Source organism: Falco cherrug, chromosome 8 (assembly GCF_023634085.1).
Source record: "Falco cherrug isolate bFalChe1 chromosome 8, bFalChe1.pri, whole genome shotgun sequence".
NCBI lineage: Eukaryota > Metazoa > Chordata > Aves > Falconiformes > Falconidae > Falco > Falco cherrug.
This window is the reverse complement of record NC_073704.1, coordinates 37,817,079-37,841,936: the sequence shown is the minus strand read 5'-3', so window position 1 is coordinate 37,841,936 and position 24,858 is coordinate 37,817,079. Positions and strand designations below refer to the sequence as shown.

At 36.1% G+C, this 24,858-nt stretch overlaps 1 protein-coding gene across 1 annotated transcript in view; it reads left to right on the top strand.

The window, feature by feature from the left end:
- The window catches only part of LRP1B (LDL receptor related protein 1B), a 470,805-nt gene that overhangs the window by 199,835 nt on the left and 246,112 nt on the right, over positions 1 to 24,858 (top strand). The window contains exons 16-21 of the mRNA XM_027815297.2: positions 518 to 634; positions 5,550 to 5,630; positions 6,910 to 7,077; positions 8,972 to 9,154; positions 15,872 to 16,072; positions 20,605 to 20,850. Coding sequence (XP_027671098.2) covers positions 518 to 634; positions 5,550 to 5,630; positions 6,910 to 7,077; positions 8,972 to 9,154; positions 15,872 to 16,072; positions 20,605 to 20,850 — 996 coding nt within the window. The remainder of the gene's footprint in view (positions 1 to 517; positions 635 to 5,549; positions 5,631 to 6,909; positions 7,078 to 8,971; positions 9,155 to 15,871; positions 16,073 to 20,604; positions 20,851 to 24,858) is intronic.

Here is a 24,858-nt window from a genome sequence, read left to right as displayed (position 1 = left end):
TTAATGGATCAATATAGTTGTGTATTTGCAAAGACAAAGATTCTAAGATCACTGAGGCCAGGCACATCACCCCCATGCTTATTACCATTTTTCTGTGTAGACAGGAGTTTCACTAGATCATTGTTTATGTTATGAAATACAATTTGTTAATATTCTAGTTTTAAGTTAGACATTTCTATGCCTTGTGTTTTGTTTACTTCAAGTACAGTTATTTTTTCAAACATTAATGCTCTTCTACCACTAAAATCAGTTTTGTATAATTACATATAAAATTTCATATTCTCATATGTTGATGAAACCACTTAGAATTCTACATAACTGAGGTAGAACACAGTCCTGCATCTCAGTTTTGTCTGAAATCAAGGGAGGTGAATGATGTTTAATCAGCTCAGGTAAAATGTGCAGCCAGCTAGGAGATGCCCTCCAGACTTGCAACTTCTACGTATAGACATGTACCGAGTGACCTTACAGATTTAGTCCATTTCCCTTGCATTTTTGGAGTGTTTTGTCTTGACAGCAAGAACGTGTCAGGTTGACCAGTTTTCTTGTGGGAATGGACGCTGTATTCCAACGTCATGGCTTTGTGACAGGGAGGATGACTGTGGAGATGAAACTGATGAAATGACATCCTGTGGTAAGTTTTCTTTTGGGGAAAAAAGTTAAATTATTCTATAAAAACTTAAACATGTAAGGATTTCTTTTCACATGAACTGACAGAAAATGTATGAGTATCTTTTTTGTTGTTGTATGAGCTGATAGTACTTGTTGTGAAATGGCTAATACAAACTCTTTGATGTAAATAAACCCAAAGCAAAGGCTTCCTTTTCTGTTAACGAGTTTTAAAATACAATACCAAATATGCAGATCAATCAACACTGTTATAATTTACAGCCTGTTATCAAATACTGTCACCTTCAAAAATTGATTTTTATCTCAACCTCGTACCTGTTTACGTGGGCCCCCTCAGCATATCGTAGATGTCAGTAAAATCAGACTGTTTCAAGTCTGAATAGAAAGTTATTTTGACACTATTTTGCAGAAGAGAATTAGCATGTCTTGGTTATATTGTGAGAGACTATCAGCAGCTCTGCTGATTGCTGTTTTGCTGAGATACTGCAAAGAGAGGTGGATTCTAATCAGCTGCTTCCAAACAATTAAGGTTTTTATAAGTCAGCATGACTGCCTTCATCTGTTTGGCAGGTCACAGGTAACTGCTGTGAGTCTGAGAGCAAAAGGGTCAGTGAGCTGTCTGCAAAACATTTTATCAGGGAGTTCCCTGTTTAGAATATTTGTGATAATATTTGACTTGCTAATATGAATTAATGTGTCATAATATAATAGGGTATGTATCTGAAATGACTTTTCAAGAGTTTTGAAGAAAGAATTCTGACTGTTTTACTAGCATCAGCCATGTAAACATGAAGTGACAGGTTGTGCATAAAACAATTAAAATCTAAAGTGTACTTGTTAGGATACTTAGTAGTTAGACCTGTATTTTTCTCAGATGTAGCTGATATTCTAGTTTGATTCACTGTTGTAAAAATACAGTGTTTCTCAATCACAATCAAACTATGACAGCAATGTAGTTGATAAAACATTACTTTTTTTTTGGTCTTCTTTTTAGAAACTTCTTACTGCTGTAAACCTTTTCAATAGACTTATTAACAGTGCTCTTACTGACAAGTTTTTCTGCAAAAATCTTGATACCTTTGAAGCATTACAGTGGAGTGTGAGGGAAAAAAATAGAAAGTAAATGCATAAATAAAAGTCATAGGCTGTTGCAATGGTGCCCTGTGTTCCGTAAACGTAGATCTCCAGGACCCAGATTACCAGAGAATCTATGGAAGGCAACATGTAGGATCCAATCAGTTAATTCTGTTCATCCATAATCCTTTAAGTTTGTTTATTTATTTGTGACTGGCAACTAGCTAATATTCGTAGTCAAATTTACGTTGTTAATGTTTAAGTCCGTATATAATTCTCAGCATCTTTTTCTTCAATAACTGTATTCAAGATTTTTCAGGATTTTTACACATAAATAGTTGTTATGTTCACCTGCTTTGTCTTGCCTTATTACTTCCTTCATTTTTCTTCCTTTAATAGTGATATAAAATAGTGATAGAAAACAAAAAAACCCCTGATTTTATATTGACATTAAGTGATATCTGATGAGTTACTTCAAAATATGTGACATATTTTCATTAATTTTTTATCAAATAATTATGTGAGTAAAAGTGAGAATGTTGTTAAGGTAGATTTCTAAATGCCATGCTTCAAATCAAATTCTGTTGTGTAGATAGGTAAAATAGGTGCAGCCCGTGGAGTCATATTTTGCAATCTCTTAAAATTATAGCATTCTTTGCAACAGTACAGCGTGGCACTTGGCACTTTAAAAGTTTTTCTTGACTAGCTGTACCTTTGTTCGCAGACACCTTATCAATACACAGATGTTAATGTAATCTTTGTAATTTCTAACCATGTGTTTTGTTTGGTATCCTGTCAGCTGATCTGGAATATTTCTTCAGATCATCTAATCAGCATTTATTTCACCTGCTGTTTTTCAATTTGGCCAGACTTTACATATGTTTCATGGTTTTGAATCCTGCTTCTTTATCTTCACGCACTGTGGTTGTGCAAATGTGTCAAATACTTCATTTTTCAGTCTGCCTCATATTATGATAGCTAATGGGCATGCTAATGGCATATTTTTAACTATGAGTAGTATATATTTTCTTATATGAAACAGTTTAAAATTCTTGTATGCACAAGTTTTATCTTAACAGTATAATCATGGTTTGCTTTGTTACCATTACAAATCATTGATTTTTAACTGCACCATTCTTCAGCTATGATTAACTTTTGGCTCTTATTGATTCAATTATTTAGGCATACTTATATTGGCATATAGCTGCAGTGAACAGAACTGCAATGATGATACTGGTATCATAATGCATACGCTTTTTCTAAAGTTACGGCAAGGTTTATTAAGAAGCATGACATCCCTGAAGAAAATTTGGAAAGAGACCCTCCTCAGTTTTTCCACTGCTTTCCTAAGGGAAACAAAGCTTGTGGTCATTTTTTTTCTGTCCATCTGTTTATCAGTTTGTTGTCATACCATTTGCACTCAATAACAGAAGGGTGAAAGAAGTGGCAAGGTAGCAGAGAGAAAGGAGATTGGTGTCTGTGTTGTGGAGAGACTTTGCTGTGAATTAAACGGGTGCTGCAGGTCAGTCAGCTCAGGGATGGCTGTGGATGAGCTACTACTGCATGTGCATCTCTCTGCTATGAAATAGGAAAGGAGTACTGGGGATGCCATAGGGACAATGAGGGCAAGTATAGGAAAAGTGAGATTATTATTATTATTTTTCCTTTAAACCTTTTCTAAAGATTGGACCAGGTGATATTTTGAGGTCCTTTCCAACCTGGGCTGTTCTGTGATTCTATTGTGCCTCTCCTCTAGGATCTGAAAGGGAACTGTGGGTGATGGTGGAGCCTGGGGCTATGAGAAGCAAACACTGGAGATACTGCAAAACATCATTGGAAAGGCTGTGGTGGGCTCAGAATCATAGGATGGATGTTGGTTGTGATGAGGATAATCACAATTCATTTTAATTAGTTTCTGTTTCTTTAGACAGGTCTTGGATAGACAGATAAATATAAAACAAAGTCATGGAGGCATTCATGTGTGGAAAAGGGGAAAATTATGTTTAATATGTGAGTTAAAATTGTGGGGAAATTATTGAACAGCTAATAAGCAAAATTAAAAACTGTTCTCAGCTTTGCTGGAAGCACATAAGACATATATTGTAGCTAAGTACCATCATAGTGGCACATGCCGGTTTTCTTGAAACAGACTTTTTGTTCTCACTGTAATGTGTCCCCCTAGAAAAACAGCCTTTTAAAAATTTAACAAAAAAACCCAAAACAAAACAAAACCCCAAATTCCTAGGAGTAATTGGCAAAGTGTTGTCATCAGTCTCAACATTTCTTCCCACCCTTTTCTGTGTTGAAGCAGAATAATCACTTCAGTCTTATGGTATACCTGATAATCTCCTTATTTGCCTATTGAATGCAACTGGTTTGGTTTGGTGCTCCATGTGTTACTTTTTTTAAGCCCAAACTTGCCCTGAGCTTCACTAAAAAACAAAAAAACAACCAAAAAAAAAAAAAAAGACAAAAAATAAAGAAAAAAAAAGACAAAAAAAGAAGTTTTAGAATTCACTAAAACATTTTCTGCACTGAAGACAGCAAGAGACAACAAACCCAAGTCAGAAATTTATTTACTTCAAGGACTATTTCAGTTCTTGTCCTAAGGAAATTTTACATTCATGTAGCACATTTTAAGTGTCTAGAACTCCAGTACTAATTACGTGGCCTAGTTCTCAAAAACTCTGTGATGTTTAGGTTTGCTGTCTCAGTTTTAACAGCACTAAAACAATGCAACGTAGCTAGAGCAACCTAACAACAAACTCACTCGCAGATTTGTTCTGATCTATGGCAGTTTGAGTACGGCTGGTGGACTAGACACCATTTTAGATATTTCTGTTGCATTTCAGATGTACTTTGTAGTGTCTTTAACCTGAAATTCTTCAGTGAAGGACAAACTTGCCTTTAAGTAGCAGTTCAGGCAGGTTGTGTTGCCATCTTTGGTTTGCACTCAGTATCCGTTGCTTGTCTTCTCTTGATGGTCTGCCATAGAGAATTTAGGCTCCTTCTTACTCTTTTTGACTCGAGTTAGACTTTCAGATTGTTTCCTACAAATTGCCAGGTTTTGTCAAGTATATCTGGAATTTTACAAATGTAATGGGTACAAGCGTTGTTTAACTTCTTAGTGGTATGAATGCATGTACCTAGTTATGTCATTGTTTTTAGAAGACAGTCTCAAAAAAGTCAAGTTATTCTGTGCAGAAGCATATTGAACAATTACAAAAACAAATCTCTGTGTAATACACATCAGTATCCGTGAATTACATTGTCTGCATTTTCTACTGATTTTACTGGAATGCTCAGAGAAAATGATTGTAAATACTGATACTGTAATTTTAGGATTTTATTGTGTTGGTGTACAGTAATATTTTTTCTTGGCTGTTCTTTTGCTTGGAACTTAACCTTCTCATTTTGTAGTCTACCTGTCTTTTACTGGCAATGCTACTTCAATTGGAGAACTTTTTTTATATAAACACATTGAAAATATGTTTTGTATCAGGCATCAAGCCTGATAGCTGTATATATTAGCATGCTTAGTAGCAAAACCAGCCCTGATCTGATGGAAGTATAGGACCATGTTGTATGACACAGAACAATGCATTTCAGTGGTCCATGTTGAGGAAGGTATAGGGTTTGGACTATTATTTACAGTTTAAAGCCTTTTTTTTATCCCCTCTCTTTTTAGTGTCTCACCTATTTCTTCTCTCCTGATTAAGTATCTGGCAGCTGCAAATGCTTGATCCAATACACTTGTGTAACTTATGCCTATAGGAAGGTGGAAGATTATTACTAAAGAGGATATATATTAAAAAGTTTTTATTTCTTTTTGAACACTTTCACAGAATTCCCAACATGTGAACCACTAACTCAATTTATATGCAAAAATGGAAGATGCATTAGTAGCAAATGGCTCTGTGATTCAGGCAAGTATCAAATGTTCTATATTTGACACAAGTATGGTAGATATTACATAAATACTGCTTTGATAGTCGTGCTTTTCCTCTGAGACTGATATTGCTGGTTTGGCTTGTAAGTGGTCAGAAAATAAATACGCTATTTTAAAATTACTGACCTGACCTAGAAAGCAGTAATATTTTAGCTTCATATAATGAATGATGCAGTGGATGTGGTAGTAGTTACAAATGGTATATTCTGTAGAATGAAGTGTGATGTACACTTTCATTATTAAAAAAAAAAAAACTAAGCTATTGCTTGTGGAAGTATTTTCTACTTTTAGAAAAAAAAATAGTTCCAGTGACCGAAATATCCGATTTATTGTTGTTTGTGGTCAAGTTCAATTTAATAAATAGCATCTCTCAAGAGGTAAGGCTAGCAAGACTTTACAATTTAGTTATTTCTTTTGTCTGAAAGATTATATCTTTGAATGACAGCTGTTCAAATGAATATTCTCTCAGATCTTTTGATGTGGGAGTGATGTCATGCCAGTCCTAATAACATTGGGTTGGTCCTTCATTCACCATAGCATTTGCTGTTACTATAATTTTGTGAGACTGACAGGAATTCATGTCTGTAAATGGACAGACTCGCCACTTTATCGCAGCGCACTGAAATTCTGTCCAAGTAGATCCTTTAGCGTTTACCTAACACATGTATCTTTTCCATCCCTTGATGATCACCATCAAATTACGGGAATTGCGCTAAGATTGTTGTAATGACTACAACATTAGAGTAATGAGAAACTACATTCCACCCTTATTTATGTGCTGCTGTCTTTCTCCACCTTGCGCTGTTTCAAGTACATGGAAGCAACATTTGTAGTACTATTGAAAAGAAATTCTGACATCAGGTTTTCATGTTTTATATGAAGCTCTTTGTGGCTGTGCTTAACTATGTAAGCTAACTTAATGATTCGCGGAGAAGTAAACCCACTGTGTTTGGAAGCCTGTGTAGTTACACACAACTAAAGAAATAAAGAAAATCTACAGCCTTCTGATGCTTGCTGGTGTCTGTGATGGGGTTAAACTGTCCAAAATGACAGAGTCCAGTATTGTTGATAAAATAGACCTAAGGAATTACTTGCATTAGAAATAATTTTACTATATGCCTTATGACAGTAAGCATACTATTTTATTTACTGCATGTGATTTTTCTCTTCCCTTTTTGGCAATATAGTTTTCACCTCACATCTTTTATCGATATGTTTTATCTTTTAAAATATTTTTTTAAAATTGGTATTTGCAGATGATGACTGTGGTGATGGAAGTGATGAACTAGGGTGTATTCACTCGTGTTCTGCTGATCAGTTTAGATGTTATAATGGTAGATGTATCCCAAGTCATTGGGCATGTGATGGTGATAATGACTGTGGAGATTTCAGTGATGAAACCAAAACAAACTGCAGCAAGGCAGGTTAGTTGTTTTCCTTTTTCCTTCTTCCCACATTTTAAAACTCAAAGACTATTGTAAATACACAGGGCCCATATTCAGTCAATAGAAAAAGAGAAAATGCTTTTAACCTTGCTAAAGGTTGGAATGGAAAATATGTCAAGTGTAATATGATAATACAGAAGTGTATTACAGAAGAAGAATACAGTTGAAAACCAAATGGGTATTATACTGAGATAAGTTTTGTAGTTTTAGTTTACTGAATTATGCTAAATGGGATGTTTGTCCTTTAACAGATATACATGCTGCCTAGATAAAGAGACAGTAAGTAGCATTCTTGAAGTTAGTGTTTATATTTTCTGGACTTTTTTAATGCAATAATACATTCATTTTTGTATGATCCAAGATTTTGGCTTGTTTCTGCCCCACCCCCCCCCCCCCGTACTGTTACCAAAGTACAACAGTGTTTTAACAAACTACTTTCTGTATTAAATGCCATACATTGTGTTTATTTGGCTGGGGAGAGATGGGGAAGATGCTTGTAGCAAAGGATACAGAAGAATCAGATAAGAATAAGGGCGCTTTTTTCCTCATATTTTTCTCATAGTGATTTTTCCACAACAAAGTAGTTGTACATGATTTTATACCTTTTTTAAATGAGTTTTTATTCTAAATCTAGTTGCAGACCTCATACAAATATATGAATTAGTAGAATGCTGTGCCTGAGTAGTATAAAGTCCTTGGGTTTTTTGTCTTTACAAAAATTATTATTTGTCTGTATAAGAATAATTGGTCTGGAATTATCACTTTCCCACTCTTCACATCCATTATGGACTTTAAGTCCTGTTTTACCTTTTTGTTTACAATACCATGTTACACTGGGATTTGCGTTGCTGTCTCTGAAATAGCCCTGTTTTACATAGCTATTGTCAGTTCATACATCTTCTGTCTCCTGCTCTGCTATGTGATGCACACTTTCCAGCAACTTCTTTTTGTTTTATGATGGAATGCATCAATGCAGGTTATTTGGGGGGGGGGAATAAAAACAAAACCAACAACAAAAAAAGCAAACAAAACCAAGGCTGTTTTAAATAAAATAAACTCTGTATTTATGGACCGTGCTATAAGAATTTATTCAAATAACACTGTTTGGTACGGACAGTAATGCGTAAGTTTATCATTACTTAAAAGTATATGTTATTGCCATTAGTATGTTATTAAATATTCACGGTGGTCATAGTTTGAGAAAGGAAAGGCAAGGATAAAATTGAAAAGATCGTCATCTAGAAAACACTTGGAGAATTAAGTATGTGATGAATAATTAAAATCATATCATTACTGTGCTTTGAAACATTCAAGACTGATTCCCATAGCTGCGCTGAACTGAAGTTCATTGCTGTGGAATATGGAAAAGCTACAACTAACCTTCTGGTGCTGTAATAGCACAAGCCAGGCAGGTGTCAGAGCAGCAGTGTGACCTTTCATGTTTTGTGAAGTAGGAAATGGACCTTGTTGGAAAAAAGAGGAGACTAAAGGAGGAGGGAATGTAGTTTGTGGGTGAGAGGTGGGGTTAACAAAGCACCATGAAAACTTTGTCAGCCTTGGTCTTCCTTACATCACCAAATTCATTCCTACCTGACAGCTGTGGGGAAAAAAAAGTAATAATAAAAATTGGTACTTACCTTGAGCCTGTGATGGAAGGGGGAGTGAAGGGAATGAGTACGATAAGAAAGAGCTTGTTTGATGCCTGCATTGAAGTCATGAGTAAGGAAGGAATAGTGAGTTTTGACTGTTATACTTGGGAACTCTGGTTTTGGCTTCGGTTGGGAAGGGGGATTGTCATTGTAGGCTTGGCATGGAAAAAACTCACGTGAGCAAATTATTCAGTGTAATTTTTTTGTTGTTGTTTTTTCCTAAGAAACTTCCTCTCTGGGAAGATGCAATGGGAAGGAATTTCAGTGCAGTCCTGATGGGAACTGTGTTCCCGAGTTGTGGCGCTGTGATGGAGAAAAGGACTGTGAAGATGGTAGTGACGAAAAAGGTTGTAATGGAACTATACGTCTATGTGATGAAAAAACAAAGTTCTCTTGCAAGAGTACAGGTATATACTTGCCGGATAGGTTTTGTTCTCGTTTACTTGTGTTGTGTGCCTATGTGATTTGATCACATGTATACTACTTGAATACTGCTTTTAATGTTTAATACTACTGAAATGATCTTACTTATTGTACTTGTACCAGGAAAAAAATATTAATATACTTCCCCTAACCTCTTTTCTGATTTACAATATAAAATGGATGGGTTTTGAGATTGCTTAAAGCTGAAACTGTTCTATATGACAGTATATCAAACCAAATACTTAGATGTAGCACTTAATAGTACTTCAGAGTCTCAGTACTGTCTTCTGTTTTCCATCATTGGCCCTAGAAGTAAGTTGATTGAAATAGTGTAAGGTAATTAGCTAGAAGACTTCAAAGAATTAGAACTACATCAGTGGAAACTGAGCCGCAATATTGGAAGAAAAATGCATTCTTTGAAAATGTTTAAAATCAAATTTTGCTATGTATACTTCATTTAAAGATGTAAAAAGAATGTGGCAATCTTTACATGAGGACGTTTTGCAAAATGATGCTTATATGGAACTTTTTCTTAAGGCACAGTCCACTTAAGGAAGAAATAATATATGTCAGCACTGTTTTAATCTTTATACAATTTCTTTTAAAGCTTATTGAAATAGTAGGGGTAAAATAATATTCAAAGCAAAATTTAATTCGGGAAATAGTAAGTAGTAATATTGTTGCTATTAGTCAACTTTAATTATTACAGGAAAGGAGAACCCATTCTAGTGCCTGTGTTATAGCTAAGCACGGTAAGTGTTGCAGTGTAGTTATGTGAGCTCTGTCCAAAAGTATTTGTGAATATGTATGGATACAGTAAGACACTTTATTCAAATCTACAGTGTAAACGGTGTGATTTTTATTACATGATCTACTTTAGAATGTCTTAGTAATGCTTGGAGGTCTGTTGTTACTGGGGTTTTAAAGTTATAGAAATCATATCAACCCTAGCTGAAATTCAGTATTCCATATTTATTTATAAACAAAATATTACCTTTTTTGTTCTTACAGTTTCCAGAAAGATTTGTAGAACAAGTAGCTGTTAAATGAAATAGCTTCAATACGTAGAAAGGGATTATTCACTTTTAGTATAATGGTCTGTTTCCTGACATAGACTGACAGAAACCCTGACACAGGAAATACACTTCAGCTTCATACTGCCTTTTTCCTAGTGCTGAAATGTGGAAAAGGTCTCATACTGCTCATACTATGCTGCCTCATTATGCACTTACCTGTGTTTACAGTCATGCGCAAGGAGGGCAATGTCTCAGTCTACAGGACCAAGGATGAAACGCAACTTCTCTTCCTGTCACATATAAATACAGCAAAAAAAATATGTTCCTTAAACATTTGCTGAATTCAAGGGTATATGACTTTGATTTAGAGGAAAACGCAGTCATGCTTGTTGGTTGTGTGAAGACGTCGCTTCAGGATGTGGCAGTTTAATCCATTTTTTTTTTTCTTTTCCTATTTTACTTCCATCAGTCCTAGAAGGAGCAAGACTGCTGTTCTGGAGAAGGTGTGTTAGTAATGCATTGGAACAGAAAACAGCAAAAGCACATTTTTTTTCAGCTACTTTTCAGTTTAATTCCATATGGTGGGACAAATGAGTAATAATTTATGCCAAATGAAATTGTTTCTGTCATGATCCTTTGAGATTTCAGAATAAATAACATTTTCTCTGTGTATTATTCTAAAGAATTAATACTCTCTGGCTTACACATTCATGAGAGTGTTTCAGATAAGGACAAAATGGGTAATTCTCCCCTTATAGATTGCTAGGTGGTGGCATATAGGTGCATTTCTAACACCGAATATGTAGGAGCGTGTGTATTGGGGGAAGTGAAACCTTCAGTAAGTTTTGAGGGAAATGACAGTTGGTGAGAACAGTAATAGTGAAATGTTACTGCCCACTTTTTTTTGCTTGCTTTTTTGTTCTGTGGCTATAAATAGTAGCTGGAGAGTCTTTCCTTCCTGTAGTTTTTGTTGGCTCTGGTTTATCTGTCATAATGCCAAAGGGCTGAGTGTCATATTACAATTACAGCATTTGTCAGCCTTCAGCCAAACGTGATTTTTCTGGTTAGATTAATGGTGATCTCAAGAACCAGTCTTATCCAGTGCCTTTTCTGATACGCACTTAAGAAGATCCAGCAGAGAGGGTGTTCTGTAATTTACATAGATAGCTTTTAGTAATTTGCCTCCAATAGTTGAACACTTCTTCCTAGTAAGTCATCTGAATCTTTGCTGGAAGCTTAGTTGATTGTCTTCATCTTTTCACCAGTATAAAAATCCTTCAAATATGGAAAGACTTCTGTCATACGTCTCCTTAGCCACATAATTTTTTGAATAAACAAGTACATTTTTTTTCCCCTTGCATGTATTCTTTTTTTTTTATTTTATTTTTTTAAACCTTTAGTATTTTTGTTGGTCTTGCTGGAACTGTCGGACCTGTGCAGTTCTTGAGTTATGGTATCCAAAGTCAGCCAAAATGCTGGAGGGCAGTCGACTTAACATATTTAAGAATGAAGTTTCTAATTTTTTCAAGAACATCACATGGTTGTTTGTGCTCACGTGTCATGAAAAATATATTAGTTTGCTCAGCAGTAAGATACGAGATGCAGTAACTGCCTGATTGAGATGGACTACTGTTGAGCTTCTTCTAGCCAGTTATTTTCTGCTTTTGAATTAAATTACACTTCTTTTAAATTAGACTAGGCTAAATTAGATTAGTGATAGATCCAGCTTCCTATTTTAAATTATGATTCTGTCTTCCAAAAATTATTACAGGCACGTACTTCAACTCACTTTTATGTACTATATAAATCTATCCTTTTTTTTCCATCTCCCTACTTTGCAATTAGTAGTACTGGACCAGGAGCAGAATCTGTGCGATCTCACTTAAAAAGTCATACAGTTACTGCAATGATCATAATCAAGTACTTCTGTGAAGACAAATGCAAAAGAGCCATGAATACTTTAGTTTAGTAAGCAGTAGATCTGAATTGTAATGTGTATTTCTCATACTGCTTATATTGCTTTCAAGAAGCAGTTAATGTTGTATTTTGCTATTTTTAATGCTACCCTGTGGACTGTTATTTTATACTTCTTTTTTCTCACATGTATATATATTGGAAGGGGAAAAAATGAGGGAAGAAGTAGGTTTTCTTTGGATTGGAGAATATGGAAAGTACATGGGAAATGAAGTCACGCGGTCATCACAGTGATACAGGAGGAGAGCGAGGGCGTATAAGAGTCAAGATGTAGGTATGTGACACGTAGAGAACAATGGAGAGAAGTGAATGCTGAGGAAGGCTGAGAAGGAAGCATTTCTGAGAAAGATGATGAGGAGGAAATTGGTAGGGCTGCCCTAGAGATAGATTCTGTAAGGGCTCATCAGGAAGAAAGGGTTACTGTGGAGATACGACTTCAGAGGAGTTTTGAAAGAGGCTAAGATTTAGTAAAAACATAAGAATGAGACACATGGAGAATTTCAAAGGTTGGGTGGAAAAGGTATTGGTCATAAGGTGGGTTCACCAGTGTTACTTCCACTTTCCCTGCCTGCTCTGTCTCATCTCTCACTTTTAGATCTTTAGAGCTGCACATCTTGTACAACTACTTTAATAACCTTTTTGAACATAATGATGGTTCAGAATGATGAAATTTCTGATTGGAGCGGGTGGATTCAGTTAACATTAAAAATTCAAATAAAAAACTGCCACAGCAAGTAAATGAGAAAATTATATATGTTGTTTTAATACTAGTTTTATCCTCAGTTCATGGTATGAGCACATTCATTGTGTTCTGTGGTAACAGCTGTCTTCTTTAGGCCCTGAAATATTTTTCTTCTGTGTCATCCAGGAGACATTTATAAATATCTGCTTTCTCATAAAAGGTTTTCAGTGCCAGAAATTACTGTGCTCTTGAAACAGTGTAGTTTGGTTTAAGTCTCAGGTATATTCTGCAGGACAAGCAAGATCATTGACCATCACAACATTTTGTTAAATGTGTCAGATTTGAACATTCTTTTGTTTTGATGGTAATTAGTTTGAGTCCATTCTATAGAAGGCATGACCGCTTTAGGCAGTAAGAATTAACTGTAAGAGGAAACAATGCAATTATTGCTCCACCAGTACAGTTTTCCTACAGTTGAATATATAATCAGTTAAGAGACTTCCTGGACTCAGCATCCCAACAAAGACTGAACCGTATGTAAAAAGTTGATTCTGTTGTACTTCCTAATATTTTTAGGAAATGTTAGAGCAGCATTTACATCAGGCTTTCACATGTACTTACTGCTTTAGAACTTCTGATTCACTACTTTACATGTCTTTTCTGTTAAAAAAAAAAAAAAAAAGGCTATGGAAAAGAACAGATATATCCATTGAGGCAATTGATTTATGATGGAATTTCATTTAAAAAGTTCCTGGAAACAAAAAATTTGGGTTTCAATAAGGGGCAATAAAGCAAAAATACTTCAGTGAATTTTACGTAATGATTTCAAGACAGTTAATAATACTTCATTAAGTCAATTTCTTTAGAACTTTGGCAAAGATTAATTCTTTGCAAGTATATTCAGTTCAAGATCGTGTCATAGCTATTGTAGTGGAAGATGAATCTTTTATTATAAAACTTATCTTCATTAATGTAAGAGAAAGACAGGAAAACTGGTTTTCTCTGTAAACATTTGTATGTATAAAAGATTAAGAACCAGATTAGTAGCTCTGCTGGAAGCAACATCAATTTACTTTAGGATCTTGTTAGTTTGCTTGACACTGGTGTTTTCCATTAGCTTTCCTTCTACTGCTGTGTTATAATATGTAAAATCAATGATCATTTCAAGATAATAAAGAATATGGACACTTTTTAAAAAACACTTATGATCGCATGTAATGAAAAAAACTGCATACGTGTCATGCATACAACTTTGTTTCCTCGTGTCTGTGCAATTCTGTTTTTTCAGTGTAGGATACTTGGGACTTTTCCCAGTATATAAAATAGTGAATGCTTTTAATTCTAATTTACCCCACTCCCTGTTTTAAGTTTTCCGGGTGATTTTGCACTGGTAAAATTATATTCTGTTCTTTGAAATGACAGTCACTGTACTGTAATCCTGAAGTTTCACTTCTTGCTTTTTCCCTTGTGAGTGCTGCAGAAACATTTTTTTTTTCATTGTTCTTCTGTGAAGATGTCGGCACCAGGCACTGTTACCATTAAAAGAGGACTTTAATATTAAATAAAAATCATTATGCTAATCTTAATGAAATACTTCTTTTAAAGGAAATTGAAATCTGCTATTGTATTATGACAAACAGTGGAGTTACAGTTAGGAACAGTTGTTACTCTGTGTGAACAACAGTACAGAATCTCTTTTGAGGTGATTTTATATTGAAACATGTCATAGTTGGTGCAGAATAAAAGACAGGTTGTTGCAGGTTTGACACTGAGGTGTATTAAAGAACCAGCAATATTAGAGTTTTACCCTGGTTGATTATTTCACACACTCACTCGCTTGCCTCCCCCACAAAGTTGTAATCGATCTCAGTTTCCTGCTGGGAAGATCACTGCTAAACTAGGAAGGGTGGGCAGTAAGTCGTGTCAGTTTGTGCTGTACAACAGTTTGCAGTTAGTAGTCTCAGGCATCACCAGTCAGTCCCTGGGAGTCCACCAGCATTGCTGTCAATGGATTCAGACTTTCTAGTATCTTCTTTTTTCCCATCCCAGCCTGATTTTCTTTACCAAAGTAGTTTATAGGCAGAAGCACAGTCCTAGCCAATGATTCTTCCTGTTATTTCTTTGTTAATTGGAGAACAAAGTACATGCCGCTTCTGTTCAGTCTAGGTGTTGCCAAAATTTTCAACTAACCCCTACTGGTTGTAGCTAGCAACTAATAACTTTGTGCTTGAGAATTGGAAAAAAGTTTGGGACAGGAACACAAACACACATACTTGTAAGTGGTAGCATTCACAATCCTGGTTATTTTTCACCTATTAAAACACCTGGCTTGGGTGATTCTAACTTAATGCCAGTATGCTTCCTAAAGACCAAAGCCCCTTTCTCAATCAGGAGACTGTCTTGTGTCTCTAAACAGTAATGGTCAGCACAAAAGTGGAAAATTTTTTGCCTCCTTTTGAGGAGTGAAGGAAATTATCTGAGTGCTGGTTTGATAAAACTGAAGTTAAGTAAGGAATTTGATCTGTTGTAGTTACTTGTCTAAAAGATGATCATTCATCTGACAATCTGGGAAGGTATTGTGTATAATTCCTAGAAAGATTATTTTTTTTTTTCTCAAATGCATGCTAATAGAAAGTCATACATTGAAACATTGCTCCTGTGGAAGGCTGTTGGAGTAGAAGGTAAAGGTTAAGAGAGATGAAGAAAAGCAGAATTAAAAAAAAAAAATAAATTTAAACATCTTAGTGTAATTTGGTATATTGAACATATTATGAGGCTGTATGCTGCATGTATGCACTTCTGTTTAGCATCAAAATGATTAGGATTGATGTTGTTTGGAAAATTAGACTGTCAGCATTGATGTGGATGATACTTCAGAGTACAAGTTGGTATCTTTCTGCTCACGTAAGCGGAAGGTACTATTAATAGAGAAACATAATAAGAAAAATGTATCTGTGTAATGTTACTGAAGGTTTTTTCTAAAGTTTGCTTCCAGTCTGATTTCCTGTTTATTGTCTCTTTTCTCCAAGGGAGATGCATTAGCAAAGCGTGGCTATGTGATGGCGATATTGATTGTGAGGATCAGTCTGATGAGGATAATTGCGAGGGCTATATGTGTGGACCACCAAAATACCCTTGTGCTAATGATACCTCCATCTGCCTACAGCCTGAGAAGCTCTGCAATGGGAGAAGAGATTGTCCTGATGGATCTGATGAAGGCGATCTTTGTGGTACTTTTTAGACACATTTTCCTGATCATTTTGTATATTGTCTGCAGCAATACTTTTTTGTTAAAAGACAGTTGTCAGGTTAATCTTACTGAAATTTTATCACAATAGCCTATGTGAGGATTTTTATTTAATGTAAAATATACTGGGTTTGTGCTTAAAATATTAGTTTACTTCAGATAGGGGAAAACATAGTTCCTTAGATAAGTATTTCATTTACTAACCTTCTTACATACCCCTCGAGATAAACAATTTAATATGTCTTTGGTATACATGAAAGGATTTAAGCTAACTTGCAGTTCTGTCCAACTACAAAAACATGAGTTCATGTCATAGAACGGTCGGGTTTTAAGGGACCTTAAAGACCATCTAGTTCCAACCCCCTGCCATGGGCAGGGACCCCCCCCAGCCCAGGTTGCTCAAAGCCTCTTCCCAGCCTGGCCTTGAGAACTTGCAGGGATGGGGCATCCACGGATTATCTGGGCAACCTGTTCCGTTGCTTCACCACCTTCCCAATAAAGAATTTCTTCCCTTATGTCTAATATAAATCTAACTTTTTCCTCTTTAGAACCATTCTTCCTTGTCCTATCGCAACATGCCCTTGTATAAAGTCCCTCTCCAGCTTTCTTGTAGGCCCCTTTAGGTATTTTATGGCCTCCTCTGGACTCACTCCGGAAGGTCCATGTCTTTCTTATGTTGGGGGCGCCAGAGCTGAATGCAGTATTCCACGTAGGGTCTCACAGGAGAAGAGAGGGAGGATCACCTCCCTCACCCTGCTGGCCTCACTTCTATCCAGCCCAGGGTACAGTTGGCTTTCTGGGCTGAAAATGCATGTTGCTGGGTCATACTGAGCTTCTTATTCACTGACAGCCCCCCGGGTCCTTCTCCTCAGGGCTGCTCTCAGTCCATCTTCCCACCCAGCCGGCATTTCTGCTTGGGATTGCCCTGACCCATATGCAGGACCTTTCACTTGGCCTTGTTGAACTTCATGAGGTTCCCACAGGCCCACCTCTCAAGCCTGTCAAGATCCCTGTGGATGGCATCCCTTCCTCCAGCATGTTGACCGCACCACACAGCTTGCTGTCATCAGCAAACTTGTTGAGGGTGCACTCCATCCCAGTGTCCACATCACCAAAAAAGATCCTGAACAACGCCCGTCCCAATACTGACCCCTGAGGAATGCCAGTTGTCACTAGTCTCCACTTGGACATCAAGCCATTTGTTGGCATGCATTGCTCTGGAGTTTGGAGGAGGTGATCCTTGACTATTAACCAGTTTCTTGGGCCCCCTCCAGGGCTCTATGCCATGGTGCTCTACCAAGCAGATCCTTGGAAGCCAAAGCCTGCTCTCCTGAAGTCCAGGATAGTGACCTTCTGTGCACCCTCCTCGCTGCCCTATGGCTCTTGAATTCCATCATTTCATGGTCACTGTGGCCAAGGCTGCCCTTGAGCTTTTCATTCCCCACCAGGCTCTCTTTTGGTGAGAACAAGGTCCAGCATAGCCCCTCTCCCTGTTGGCTTCTCTGTTACTTGGAGGAGCTACCATCAATGCATTCTGAGAACCTCCTGGATTGCTTCTGCGCTGCAGTGTTATCCCGTCCAACAGATATCTGTGTGGTTGAAATCCACCATGAGGACCAGGGCTTGTGATGTGAGGCTTCTCCTATCTGCCTATAGAGGACCTAATCTTCTTGGCTGGGTAGCCTGTAGTAGACCCTCATTATAATCTCACCTCTTCCTGCTCTCCTGAATCCTGACCCATAAGTTCTCGGTTGGCTCCTCGTCCATCCCCAGGTGGAGCTCTGTGCACTCCAGCTGGTCACTGACATAGAGGGTGACACCCTTCCTCATCTCCATGGCCTGTCCTTCCTAAAGACCCTGGATCCTTCCATTCCAACACTTCAGTCACAGGAGCTGTCCCACCACCTCTCCGTGATGCCAGTGAGTTGATAGAATGCTGTGTCAAGAGTTCATGAAAAAGTGCATTGGGATGACTGGGGGAGTGATGTGTCAGTGTTTGGTAGTGTTGAAAAGATTTCATGGCCTATCAGACAACGTGGGTTATCTCAGCAAAACTGTGTTCAGTAAAAATATGAAAATGATTTTCTAAATCTGACAGAAGTATAAGAGATAACCTAATTGAATTATTATAAAATATCTGTAAAGCTAAAATGACTACATTTCAAAAGAACTTACAATACTATAGCAATAGTATTGTACTATATTGATAGTTTAAGGAATAAGAAGTTGTCGTGGTTTAACCCCAGCTGGTAATTAAGTACCACGCAGCCACTCGCTCACTGCCCTCTCACCCAGAGTGATGGGGAGGAGAGTTGTAAAGGAACTTAAAACTTGAGGATTGAGATAAGAAAAATGTAATAGTTGAAATAGAATAAAAATGAAAGAACAATAACAACAATGTTGACAGTAACAGTTATAATGAAAAGGGGAGGGCAAAGAATAACATCCAGAGGGAAAGGAAGAAAGGAACACGTGGTGCACAATGCAATTGCTCACCGCCCTCCACCGATACCCAGCCAGTCCCCAAGCAATGATCTGCCTGCCCCAGCCAGCTCCCCCAGGTATATATACGAGGCGTGATCTCCCATGGTATGGAATACCCCTTTGGCTGTTTAGGGGCAGCTGCCCTGGCTTTGTCCCCCCTAATTCCTTGTGCGTCTCCAGCCTTTTTGCTAGCAAGGCCTGAGGAACTGAAAAGGCTTACATCAAAGCCAAAACACAGCACTGTACTAGCTCCTAAGAAGATAATTAATTCCATCTCAGCTGAAACCAGGACAGAAGTGAAACATGATTTGTAGGAAAAATTTAGACAATAATATAATTCTTTTGTAGTGTATCAACAACTTGCCTTCCCCTCACTGACCTTGCATAAAATGTTTTACAATCTCCAGCATCCTGTTACAAAGCATTTGGAGATGTTTACAAGCATTTTCATCCTCTAGGATCTATCTTTATTAGGAGATCCTGCACTGGGCTAGTGCAGTTGCTTAGCATAGAAGGTAGATTTCACTGGCTGGGCAACAGCTGCTGCAGAATATTGCAGAGAGATTTTTAATCTCTGCTGGTCTGCACACTGTACTGTAAGAGGATCTTAAATTCAGTGTTCTTCTGGAATATGGTAAGATTATGTTGTAGACCTAAATCTTCTGAGAGCTGCTTATGAATCCTGTGCTCTCTAGACTCCAGGTGAAAGAAATTATAACATAAGTTAGCTTATATTATTTCTGTACTGTGTCTGTTTGGACAATTATCTTCCTACAAGTAGTAGCCCATTATGACACCTGTATCCTGTTGGCTACTATTATATAGAGTGAAGCTTGGTTTTTAACGGTTATTGCAACTTTTAGACAGTGTGTTATCAGTCAGCAGGTATTTCAGCAGTTGTTATTTTTTTTAGTTTTCAAACGTACCTGTGCATTAACTGAAGGACAAATATGGGTTGTTGGGCAACACGTTTGCATGATGGATTGTAGAGCTTGATTCTTTTTTTGCCATGATTAAAGAAAAGCCACAAAATAACAGACTTGAAATCTGGATAAAGGACTGTTACAAGAAGGACTCTAATTTTGTTTTAATTGGGAAGGAAGTAATTATTCTTCAGTTCATCCTTCTGCAATAGTAGAAAACTTGTGTTTTATACATCTTATCAGAAGTGAGCAAAACTTTCAGAGAGTTGATAGAACCAAACAAAATAACTAAAAGACACGAACAGACACAAAAAAAAAAAAAAAAGTTAAGCCGGCGTTCCAGGGCAACAATGGACCAGTCTGGCTTTGTCATTGATTCCCTGGATATCGGTAGTACTACGAGGTAAGGAGCAGTTCTGTGCTTTTTTGCTCCAGAGGTCACAGAATTTCTCACAGACACAATTTATCATGCTTTTAATTCAGATGCTTTAGAGGTTCACAAATCACCTTGAATTCATTTAGCAAGCTTTGCAAATCACATTACCTGCAGAATATAATGTAAGACCACTGACACAAAGAACGCAGCAGTAGTATTGTCTAGTAGCTCTTATTGGACAAAACCTGATTTGTACTTCTTATTTGTACATGTTTCTTAAAGAAGTTGCTTTGATACAGATACATAGGACTAACACTTGAAGCCTTCTCCCTGAAAGCTTAAGCATCTGTAGGCAAGGGAAGTATTTGGGAAAGTATGCTTATTTTTCACTACATCAGCTTTTGGTCACTATCAAAGATGATGGAGCTATAAAGGTCTTTGGACCATGTATGGACGCTCTAATTATTAATGAATGAAATAATATGCATCAAAGACTGAAAATGTACATAGGTTGTACATTTGCCATGCTAAGATCTTGAAAAGTTGCAGTACGCTGCCATGGTGAATACTTAAAATTAGAGAATTTTAAAAATAAATCTAGAGCACTGTTTAACAAATGTGAAAAACAGTTTGCCTTTTATGTTTTAGTTGACCTGGTGGCTTTAAGAATATACAATATAACTGATAGCTCTCACAGCCTTTGATGTTGGGGTTTTTTTCATGTTATTTCAGATGAATGTTCCCTTAACAATGGTGGATGTAGCCATCAATGTTCTGTGGTTCCTGGAGAAAGAATTGTGTGCTCCTGCCCTTCAGGATTCAGTCTTAGTATAGACAACAAAACTTGTGAGATTATGGATTACTGTACCAAGCACCTTAAGTGTAGTCAAGTGTGTGAACAGCATAAAAATACTGTCAAATGCTCATGTTACGAAGGCTGGAAGCTCAGTAAGGATGGAGAAAATTGTGTTAGTACTGGTAAGTTGAAGTTCAATGCATTTTCAATATGCCAGATGTTAATAGTTGTTATTTTCATTTACCGATAAGTTATTTCCCTTTTTTTTAATAAGAAATATAGGCTTGGATTATCCATATGTGGGGCTGATAGCAATATGAGGAATGCATTAACGATGTCCCTATTCTTGATAAAGGATGAAGAGCTGTTGCAATATTCACTGCTTATTAGACTTTCTGAGAATGTTGAGACAAAATAATTTATAAGTTGTTTGAAGTTCTATACAGATTTCCACGCATATTTAATATGCAGGGGATATATGTGTGTGTGTGTGTGTGTGTGAAATATGGGAGGTTTACCATGTATTTTGAAGAAATGGATCAATCTGTGACATCATGATTGATCAGTATTACTTGAGGATTCAGAAGTTTAATTTTGAACGTGCATGCACACACATATAGTCAATTACCTGCTCCCTGTTTGCATTCACAATTTAAGCTATTTTTTCACCTACGACATTCTGGTACTTGTTTTTTGACATCAATAAGCCTGTTCAGCTCACTAATCAAGAAGAAAATCAACATAAGCCAAAATGGGAGAGGGGAATGCATTCCCCTAATTGTCCACTATTGATATTTACTGAAGCATGATTTGGAAACTATTATGAGGGGTGTCTTTCTCAAGTACAGTCTTGTGCATAAAATACAAACACATCTGCACAACACAAACTGTCATTGTATCTTCTCCCCCCTGTAGGGAGCTGAAAATAGAATTGGTTTTGCTGTCTAGATTTTAAAAATTTCAGTTTAGGATTCTTTGAATTTTTTATTCTTTATTATCTTTATTGTTTGATAGTATCTTATAAATTCTGAGCAGAGATATCTCTCAAATTGTCTATCACTTATTTGGATATTTCATAATTCAATAGCTATCATGATTAAGGTAATCTTAATTTTTTTCCAGATACTCAGCATTTCATCAGATGATTCACCTGAAAAAAATCTTGATCAGTAAGGTAGAAATAAAAGCCCAAGTTTCCTATTGGTAGTCACCTGAGATAATAATTTTGTAGTTAGCAGCCAACTTAATGGTCCATATTTCAGAAAAGGCAAATTCTTTTCTTTCTGTTTTGACAACGTTTGGCTAATTTACACAACACTTTAGAACTTTGTTACACCAGTAATGAAGTCTATAATTTACTTCTGGACAAAATATCTGTTGGATGTAAGAAAAATAATGTTTCTCTTTGTAAAACAATGAATAATTAAAATTGAGCTATATTTCTTGAATGTTCTCTTAAAGAGCTTTTAGAAAAGCTCATGAATTAAAAGTCTTGCTTTTGAGCTATTTTTTTAGTTAATTAATAATTGGTTTACATGCATCAGGCTGGTATCACTGTTATGATTTCAGGAATGATCTCCAAATTGATTCTTTGTGTCTCCATAATTGCCGCTATCATATGTAAATAGTCACTACCACAATATGAGATCAGCAATGTATGTTGTTCAGATGTTCCTGAGCTATGCTGATAGTAAACTCAAATCATGCTTAACTGGCATACTACTGCGGGGTCTGTATATCTGAGCTTTATTTCATTGCTGTTAAAAGTTCTTATTTTATGACACTGCTCTAGTTTTATTCTCACTGACTTTTGATCAGTCTGATATTTTTTTTTTTTTAATTACTGGAAACATTCATAATAAGTGCATTTGTACTGGTTTACAGAAATGAAAGGATTAAAAGCATTTAAGATTGTGTTAATAATTTGGTGGAGGAAAGCTTGATGCACACTTCAAATTAAAACAAATAGAAATGGCCAGTATTTGGAAACTATGGGGAAGAAAACCCCTAGGTGAAATATGCTTACTTGTGCTGAAATGTAAGAAAGTGAGAATGCAGTTTCTCAGTTTTTAGGCCTATGAGATATTTCGGCTTAATGTCTACTGCTGTTGGTGAGAATCTGAAGTTACAAATTGATTTTTACATATTTTCTCAAAAAATGTAATATTAAATATATGATCTGAGACTAGCGATGTCAGCTGGTATAAAGATGAATGTTACCTTTCTTTGAAAACCATAAAGATACTATCCTAATGCCATCAAAGCTGCAACAAAATTATTCCATACTAAATATGACATAGGCTTTTGCAGTCACTAATAAACCTGGCCCCTTTCAGTTTATTTCATTTGAAAGGTGTGGTAAATACCTGAAGGACAGTGTTTTCTGATACTTCAGTTGTTGACTGTGTGTATAGCATTTTAGTGAAGTGAGCACAATTTTGGTCTCATTTGTGAATCTCTTAGCCTCAAAACGTCCTTAACATTTATGTCTCTGTGCATGAGATATTAAATGAACATAAAATAAAAAAGCTTTTATATAATCCTGTTAAAAGTGGAGTTCAAAGTGATCTTGTGATAGTAAACCTCACAATGTCAAACTACCTCAATAATACTAGTTGGCATAAACTAATTTTTAGAATAGCCATAGTGATTTAAAATGCCTTGAACCATGAGTAGCTGTATATTATATTAGAACAGTAACTAATAGTCTGTTTTCCAGGAGAAAAAAAATCACTCAGAGGAAAATTATTACCTTGCCCTTAGATTTTTTTTTTTTTTTTCCCCGTCTAAAAGAGCACTTTCCTATATACAGTCAAACACATCACAGAGCAATGACATGTAAAGTTAGTATGGAGGAGTATTTTGAAAAAGTGAGAATATTTACTTGAGTGGCATTCAGATATCTAATGGGAATGTGAATGCTGAAACTACAGTAACGTATGTGACTTTTTTTGGATGACATATAATCAAATAGTGTGTCACAGGAATGCAATGAATTTCCTTCTAAATATACTTCTAATAACATATACTTTAATGAGAGGTATAATGAGTTATGGAATAATAAGTATATAGAAAGAAATTGCTTGATAAGAGTACTTCTTTATAGTTTCACTTCAAATGTCATTCTCTCAGTTTCCTGTTTTCCCTTATTTCAGCTTATGTTCTGTTCATTTCTTGAGGGTTTTAAGTGTTCATGTGTTTTTATCCTTCAGAGTTATTTCACTTTCCATACGTCTTGTTTTTCATCTAGTTTACTTTTTGCTGTTCTGGCATGTGTATTGTTACATTACTGACTTCCCAAAGACTAAATGTTTCATCCATGTTTAAATTTGTATTGATTGAACTAAGAGTATGCTACACAGCTCCATTATTCAGATAAAAAAATCAATATAAATTATATATTTTCCTACTCCTCTTCTAGTTTCTCTTGGAACACATTTCAAAATAAGTTGTGCTGATGTACTGCATTTGAATTCTTTTAGATGATAATAAGCATACAAAAAACCACACCCTAACTCTTGAAAGGTATTTAAATTAAAAAAAAAAAAAAAACTTTTCTTGAAAGCTATTTAAATTTCATGTTTACATTCAGCCTTTCAGAATTTGGTCTAATAAAAGTTAGATGAACTCGGAAACACTTAGCTTAGTATAGATTTAGTTTAAAAATGGCTGTCAACCTTTTCTAAGCTGTGGAAACCCCATCACTATATATATATATATATATTTATGTCTGGAAAAGAGCAAAAAGAGCATGATCTGTGTTTGATCTGGTTTAGCTGCTTTTAGGTTCAATTTTGTTAAAATTTCCAGATAGCTTTTGGTATTAAAAGGGAGGGGGGGGCTGGGGCAGGCGCGGAGGGAGGGAAGAAGGAAGGATAGTCCAGTCCTCTCTGAAGTAATGTCAAACTTTTAATGAAGCTTATTTTCAGAACTCTTTACAAAGTTATGATTTTCCTTTGAGGCAAATTTCATAAAAGCACAATGTAGGTTGCTTGCTGTGCTGCTGTTCTTACAGTAAGCTTCAATGAAACAATAAGCTTTAGTTAGCATTTTTCCCAAAAAAGAATTTTAAATTAAAACCACTGGAAAAGGTGAAGCATTCTTTCTATACAATTTTCTTTATTATGTTGTTTAGACAGTTTTTTTCTGTCAGAATTGTTTCTGACAGCTTGTTCTTACAACTGTTAATG